At 38.3% G+C, this 8833-nt stretch overlaps 1 protein-coding gene across 1 annotated transcript in view; it reads right to left on the bottom strand.

The window, feature by feature from the left end:
• Positions 1–8833, bottom strand: part of LOC107709509 (RNA-binding motif, single-stranded-interacting protein 2-like) — a 59183-nt gene that overhangs the window by 32200 nt on the left and 18150 nt on the right. The window contains exon 2 of the mRNA XM_016514002.1: positions 2718–2884. Coding sequence (XP_016369488.1) covers positions 2718–2884 — 167 coding nt within the window. The remainder of the gene's footprint in view (positions 1–2717; positions 2885–8833) is intronic.

Genomic DNA, 8833 nt, shown 5'->3' with positions numbered 1-8833 from the left:
AGGAAAGAACCTAACAGTAAAACTTTCAACTTTACTCCTGCATCTGCCCCTTTTCTGACTTCTGACTGTTAGCTATCTGTCAGTGTTGCGTAGATGGAACACGCATCTAGGACAGAATAGTAAAAAGGCATCCATAAGGCGGGCACTACAGTTCAAGGAAAGCAGGCTCCACCTCCATTATTCCTCACTCATCATCACGTCCTGCACTTTTAGACAGTATCAGCGATACATGATGGCGGAGAAAGCTACGGAGGTTGAGGAAGCTACAGAGCAAAGCCAAGCATTGGAAACAAGATCTATAGCCTCTGCTTCGACTAATAGATCGAGAAGCTCATCAGCTAGTATGGCTGCTGCCAAAGCTCGCGCTAAGTTGGAAGCAGCACGGGCCAAGGCTGAATTCCTTAAAAAACAATCTGAAATCTTGATTGAAAAAGCTCAACTGAAAGTGACAGAGGCTCGCATGGAAGCATCCCTAGCAACACTAAAGCAAGAGAGTGAGGTGGCAGCAGCCCTCGCTGAGGCAAAGGTGTTGGAGGCAGCAGCAGAAAGTGAGCTCGGAGAAAGGATTTCCGACGTAAGAGAGATTTCTGATCGCACCCGTGATTACGTCATGTGTCAGGCTCAACTGGAGTTATCGCCACCTCTTGGAGATGAACCACATCAATTACCTCTAGAGCCCATTGTCCATGTGTTGGAGTCTGAAACACCACCAAGGCAGCATCGCCTTATGACTAGTGATGTCAGAGATTCCTACAATAAACCTGATACAGAGAACATGACGCAGCAGCCTCAGAGGTCAGTGCAAACATCTTGCCATAAATTCCAAGTGCCGCCATTTACCTCTTCACCATATAAGACAACACCACAGCCGTCATTCAACAATGAAGCTAATGTGAGTGAGATAGCTAGGTATTTAGCATGAAGAGAGCTTGTTAATTCAGGTATTTTTAAGTTCGACGACCGTCCTGAGAACCACACGGGGAACATAGGAGACACTGGAACACAAGGAATGACGTTTGAGGACCGACAAAAACTAACTGAAAGGACTGGGGCTTTTAAACACTGGGTGATTGGGAAAACACAGGTGCAAGAAATGACTAATTAAAGGGAACACGGCACACCTGGGGAGGGAAAACACAACACAAAGAGTCCAGGGGCGTGACAGCGATTTTAATCCCGTGCAAATCTGCTAAATCTGAAATTGAATCCCGTCCGAATGCAAATGTCTGTTATTGTTGACATTGCATTATCCCAATGCTTTTCCTTATGTGTTTTTTGGCCTACCTGAGCTACCATTTGCTGCACCTTTTACTATGGATGGTATCCGACGAAAAAATAAAATAATAAAATTAAGAGAGCCAAATTGTGGAAACTGCTAAGACTGGCCATTTTAACATCAGCGTCAGGTAATGTTTCTCTGCTCACTTACGTGGCTTTATTATAAGCAGCCACTTCTATAAACTCATGTTAAGTTTATTTAAATTATGTTTTTATAATAAATTAAAATTATAATTTAATTTAATTATTAAATTAAATTATTAAAATTATATTAATACAAATTTCATTAGACATATGCGGCATATGTGATGCACGCAACTGCATCATGTCTAGAAAACACACCCCCTCTGTAATAAACCCGGAGATGTTAGTCCCATCCGAATTGGTACATGAAAATCACAGACGTCGGGTAATAAGAACTGAAACTCAAACATAGTTTAGAAAACTAGTCCCGTCCGAATAGGGCTATAATGTAGACATTTTTAATGACATCTGCATAGGAAAAAAAGAAAGAATAGTATGTACTTGTCTCTTATTGGCCTCATTAGCCAAGCCCTCAATAAAACACACACACAAATCCCTACAAATTAATGAATAACACATATTATACACATATTTCATTATAATGGTATGTGATTTGTATATTGTATTTCATAGAGTAGCCTTTCAAGAAAAAAAATGCAATTGGTTAGTAAAAGGTGTCTTTATGCATATTTGAGCTGAGTATTCGCATTCATTTTCACCACTTTGACAAGCAGCTGGCGCAAGTGTCTGGTGTTTTGAGTGCTTCAAACAAGCGGATAAATCAGAGCAATTGACCCTTCACTGGGACTTTGATTGACAGGCGATCTGACCAATCACAACGCTATTTTGTCCGACAAACTAACCAGACAGGAGAGTAGATTAACGTCGGTGGACTTGAACTTGAAAAATTATGTGTACGGACATCTTTCTGCAGTTGAAACAACATAACTTCTGATGTTCATTCATATTTATTTTGTGCTATAACTAGTAAAGAAGAGATGATCGGTTCACAGCGATCTGTCACCACACATTAAAGAGCCACCAAACCATATTTATTGTTTGAATTTCTTAAGAAATTACAAAATTTGAAATCTGAGACTTTGTTTCATACCAAAAGTAACCTGTTCTGTCTTGTCTGTCGGTGCGTTGTCAGTTTCCTCTTTGCTCCGCGATGTATTTTTCACTGCGTGAGAACATGATGTGTGGCATGAGAGCGCCATGGCTTGTTGGACGTAGCAACAGTAACTAAGGAGGGCGGGTCTTTGCGTAGGGTCAATTGATTCAATTAAGTCAGAGTTTCGAAAAACTCTCTTTCTCCCATCACTACTGTTCAGGAACATTATCCCTGACGATCAGCATTCACGTACAGGTACACCATAGTTATCTAGCCTTACGTAGCTTTCACAGAGACTTACGGTTGGCAGAGCTTGACCAGGTCTTGGTCAGTGGTCCCAGGATGGAGTCCACGAATGTAAAGATTGGTTTTGCTCAGCTGTTCCCCGCCTCCCGCACTACTCGTGCTGCTACTGTTGGTGTTGGGACTGAGCAGCGCCATCTGGTGGCTGAAGGACACATAGGCTTGCTGTTGAAATGAAAAAAAAATACATATATTTTACTTAGATAAATATAAGTACAGTTAAATCAGTGTTATTACTATTAAAGAAAACCATTACAAATTCAAAAAAAAAAATCTGTAAAAAATACTTAAGTAAAAAACTAAAATAAATAAGGAGTTTGCAATAAAAGAATGTGCTAATAACGGTAGTAGCAATATTAAAAAATGACAAATTAAATAAGCCTTTTTATTCACCATTAAAATGCACTCAAACTGAAAGACAAAACTATGAAATGAAATAAAAATTACATTATCCTAACAGAGTTCCAACATAGTAAAACTTTTTTTTTATTATTGGCCTTTGTTTTTGAATATTCGTTCAATCAAACAACACATCCTCTCACACTTTCCTGTCAAATAAGACAGACCCCCCTGAAACCCCTTCAAAAAATACAAATACAAAGGGCCTTACTTGTCATATATAATCTGACTTCAGAAGATTAATCTGTCATAGTATGTTATCATATTTAGGGCAGTGGGTCGCCACATCATGGACTGTGATCATTACACATGAACAGCTGTGTCCTGACATTAACCTTCACTGGCTAATGTGACCGATGAGCCAATTCACCCACATACAGAATCAAAATCCCATGGTTTCCCTTTCCCCTCTGCTCCATGAGTTTTCAGGACACGGACTGATAAAGCTGATAAAGCTGTCACAGAGAGATTCAGCCCACACAACACTGAGCCAAGACATGGAGAGGATGTTGACTGACATGACTGACTGCGTGAGTAATGGTTTTAAACCAGAGCATGTGAGTGAAGAAGAGTGGAAACTCTGCCTGGAGCGAGAAGCTTGAGTGTCTGTTGTCTCTCACTCCAATACTGCTCCATCACAAGTGGAATAAAAGAAAAAAGTCTTTAGAAGAACATGATGAAGTGTCCCTTTCACATAAGGGAATGAGGAAAAAAATGAAAAGAAGGGCAATACGTCATTCTCTCCTCTAAGATGTGTAGTCTATTCAACTCTGTGAGGGTTTCTCCCGCTCAAAACCTGAGCGCTAGAAGGGGAAACTGCTGTCATTCTACTCCTCTCACATACAGCCTCCAGTCCCTTCTCACTCACAGGGCATCTGATATGCCACATGTCTGCACGCTAGGGGTGTGTGTTACGACGATTTCATAGTCGTTTAAATGGAAATGTTGTCGACTAGCCTAAAAGTAAGAAACCCTCAGAAGACAGTCAAAAACATTGTGTGTATATGAGATCCATTTGAAATAATTCAACTGTGACTCAAACAGTCAAATAACTCCAGATACCTTATCATCTGAGGTGTTCTAAAGACGGCAACAAAAGCAGCAGACGGGCTGAATGAAATTGCAAATACACTCTCTAACATTAGATTGCACTTTTGGACAAGTAGAAATACAGCTGTTATCATGGTTGCCCTGTAAACAAAGCAGCGCTTTTAGGCATTATATGAAGAAAAAATGTCAACAAAACCTTTCTGAAGAAAGTCACTTGCCTTTCATTCATAATATTTGCCCCATTAAAGCATTATTATTGGGTAAATACGCTCCCACACCTTGCTTGTTTTTACTAGTGGACATTTCTCCGAGCCCGCAGCGAAACGAAATTAATTTGTTTTCCTTTTTTTTTTAAATAATGTTTTATTTTTTTTTAAACGTAACATTAAATCAATTAAATTCGTTCTAGTCGACTAGTATTACCTATGTCGACTAGCAGCAGCAGTTCCGCACATTACTACTGCACGCCACTACACAGGCGAAAAAAGAGGCCTATGGTGCTTTGGTGTCAATATACTGATGCAAAAAAATAAAAAATATTCAAAAAAATAAATAAAAAAATAAATAATAAATAAGTAAATACATACATAGGCCTACATTGTGCAGCACTTTGTTTTCCAATAAATAAATAAATAAAATAAATTTTTACATTTTAATTTGATTACAATTTAATTTACATTTTATGCAGTTAACCATCAATCTGGAAAAATATGTCTTCTCAAATATGTATATCTTCTCTAATATATGCTCTCTCCTGCCAGCTCAGGTCACTGAATGAGTGAGGCCTTGACACACCTGACACACGGCTGAAAACACAAGTACTTAACCACCCCACACTCGCAAACCAATGCACGCACACACACACACACACACACACACACACACACACAGGGGTGGGCGATATGATCAAAATTTCATAGTATGATATATTTATTTCACAATAACTATATAAATCTCAATATAGCTATTTTTTATTTATTTTATTTTGTTATTAAACATAAGGCAAAGAAGCAAATTACAAACACAATAGAACAAATAAATATGAAATCAACTTTTAATTTATTCAGCTACAGTAGGCTAGGTTAATTTAATGTGTAGGAAGAAATATTACAGAAATTGAATAAAGTGTATAAATAAAACTGCATAGTCTTCACTGTATCAATCAAACATGAACTGATTCTCATTAAAAATCCAGTGATTCAGTCGAGTGCAGTGAGTGATTAACATTAATAATGACAGACAGCAGCAGGTAAATTAGACTGCTGTGACTTTAAGACCGACTGCACGGATCCAATATACTAAAACACATCCGGTTTTCACCCAACTGTTTACATCTATTTAACACATAACCAACTGTGTTTACGTGAATAGTCCAGACGACGGGCATTTTGACATAATTGTGTGTGCATTTGACCATTCAAGCATGAAACAGATCTGTTTTTGCGATCGCATGCTGTCGAGAGAGGGGCTTTCAGTGCACACGCTTGGCTGTTTGTCAGCACCGCATTTAGTTCTTTTTCACTGCTTATTGCACTTAACTTGACAATATCAAGATAATTATTATTATTATTATTATTATTATTATTATCAGGCTAGTATTATCTAATTAATAGTAGGGCTTATTAGTTCCATCATATTTCTTTTTCCGAGTTTTACAGTAAAAAAAAATACAGTACAGATCACAGCATGCCCACTTTAGCTGAATAAAAATCCAAAATGTAGTTTTTTGTTAATTTATTGAACTGTAAGCCAGCTTAACCAATGCACAGTGTGCATTGCACACAGATTAAATTTCATGTAAATCATCCTTATCTGTATGACCAAAAATTATGGAGTATTTTAAGAGCAAGTGAGCGCACCATCTGTCCTGCTGTGAGCGTGCTGCTGTTCAGCTTCTACACACACTTCAATAGCGCACATTTCTGTAGGTTAACATTAGATTGAGCGGCCATGTAAAGTTGTTACGACATGCATCTTTTAGATGAAAAGTCATATTTGAGGTCGATGAATGATAGGTGGGCGTTTGGGTGTCCTGCCCGATGTATTACCACATAGACCAGCCGTTAACGATCTGTCCGTCACGGACTGCGTACCAGCCACACCAAAGCAAACAGGAGGAGATCATAAAGAGACAGGGCAACTAGAATTGAGTTCAAAATTAAAATATACAGTTTATAGTTTATTTATATAAAAGGTATATTTGTGTATAAAGTTGGGTATCATAGTGTTATTACGATTCCCGGTCCCGCCCACTCCCGCTGACATTTTTTCCTGTCTCGTCCCAATCACGTGATTAATAATGATTTTGTTTCCCATCCCGCAGGATTCCCGAAAAAATGTCAGCCTCTAATACACACAGAAGACCTAAAAAGACACAGAAGAGTCTCTACACCCATATCACAGAAGTCATGTTTCACTTATCTCTCTTTTCCTGCTTTGTCTGAGACTGTGTCATGAATTATTACAACAAACTCAATGAGCCATTCTATGAAACAAATGTACTTTTCCTCTGAAAGCAAGAGGCATTTACAGGAAGATTGCATGAAAATAGCAGAGAAAGAGCGCCATGTTAAGCTAATTGAAGATCTCTCACAGCTTCACCATGTGACGCATAATAACACTCCCTCCGTATTATCACTCCGGGAAACTCTCTGGCTGCCTTATTTGCTCTTGACGGGGTTCAGAGAAGGATAAAGCGTCCAATTACAGCTGGCAGCAGACATCTGACTGTGCACACCGCCGATGGGGTTACAGATCACGGCCTGCTAGTTTAAGGATCCACTAGCACAAATCAAGGGCCTCATTCGTGCTAATTATGAGCCTTTCTGCTTCTGTGAGCCCATCTTGTTTGCGCTTTAAAAATTTCAAAAGAACAGCCTTGTGGAGTGGCCTGATCTCTGTCTGTTGATTAATTCAAAGAAAAATACTCCAAATCTTAAAAAGTGATGAATACTTAAGCAGTTTTACAGCGGTTTGAATCCATTATTTTCATCAAAGTAACCAACTCACACCAAAGCGTCTCCAACATCCACAATGACTCACAGAGATCACCGGTGCCAAAAAACACAGATCAGTGAACAAATGCTACAAAAATTAGACACGGGGAATGATTTCAAAGTGCTTTTAGCTTTGCCTTGCCAAAAGTTAGTGCCCAAAGATCAGAGAAAACCATAGTCATATGAGACCGTTCATATTCAATTACAGGGTTTCCACAGGTTTCATAAGGCTAAATTTAAGACCTTTGTAGGGTCTCGTAAACAGAAATGTAACACTCTCAGAAATGCGTCATCATTAGGGATGTAACGATTTACTCAACTCACGATTCGATTCGATTCACGATACTGATTTCACGATTCGATTTTCTCACGATTTTTCTAACAAAATTAGATTTAAGACAAATTATAAATGAAAAGGTGTCCTTTTATTATTGCTTGGACAAAATGCTGCACATTTCTTTGTGAAACAGAAATATGTCAAATAACAAAACTAAATTGAAATTTTAAAACAAACCCCAAATCTCAAATAAATAAGACAAAAAAAAACTGTTCATATAAACAAAGGCTACCTGTGCTCTTTCCATTCAAAATTAGAGGCAACCACTGCATTTGAATCGCAATCCAAACAAAGATGCTGAATACATGCAGCATGAGCAGTTTTTTTTAATCTAAATTAGATTGTATAATTTGAATTTTTAAAACAAAAACAGAATGCTCTGACTTTAGTTTTGTGAAACTATACCACATAAAACGTGCACGAAACAAAGACAGCAGAAGCTCTGAATGAGACGCAGATTCACTCTCTGACAGCAGGTGGCGCTTCTTTGGTAACCGCTGTAAACAAAGCATTATACAGAGATGAGATGAAAAGAAAATATCATCTAAACTTTTCTAAAGACAGTCAGTTCCCCTCAGAGATACATTCATATAAACTCCAACTGGATCGCGATTCGTTTAACATCTCAACCGATTTGAATCGTCACATATTTGTATAGTTTTTCAACCGGCTCACGGTGAATCGTTACATCCCGAGTCATCATATTGTTAATATTAAATATTAGGGACTGTCAATCGATTAAAATGTTTAATCACGATTAATCGCATGATTGTCATGAGTTAACTCGCGATTAATCTCAACTTAATCACACATTTTTATCTGTTCTAAATGTACCTTAAATTAATACTTTTCAAGTTTTTAATACTCTAATCAACATGGGCATGGACAAATATGAATTCTTTATGTAAATGTATGTTTATTATTAGTGAAACCATACTCAACATAGGGCATGAAGAATTCAGATACAGGTTTTCACAAAAACAAAACGTTTTTTTAAGAAATTGTATTAAAAGTCAAAAGTATCATTATTAAATTAATTTAAACAATTATTATCCATTATTTATTATATTAATTAAATAACATAACTATATTTTATGTTCCCTCTCTCGTCTCTGTCTCTCCTCATCCTTCCGTCTCCTTTTCTCTTGCCTAGTCTGTTTGTCCTTACCCCCAGGTATGCCGCGGCCGCCGTGATCGGCTCCCCCGGAGGGGGAAGTAGAGCAGTCTCGTGGGTACCCCCCGGCCTGCGAGGGGCTATGGGGGTATGTGACGAGTGGGGGTGGGGCCGAGAGCCATGGGAACGGAGCGAGGCCGGTGGAGTAATTGATAATG

Source organism: Sinocyclocheilus rhinocerous, unplaced genomic scaffold, assembly GCF_001515625.1.
Source record: "Sinocyclocheilus rhinocerous isolate Xijiao unplaced genomic scaffold, SAMN03320098_v1.1 scaffold2371, whole genome shotgun sequence".
NCBI classification, from domain to species: Eukaryota; Metazoa; Chordata; class Actinopteri; order Cypriniformes; family Cyprinidae; genus Sinocyclocheilus; species Sinocyclocheilus rhinocerous.
Note: the sequence above shows the minus strand (reverse complement) of the source record. Positions and strands in the feature narration are given on the sequence as shown.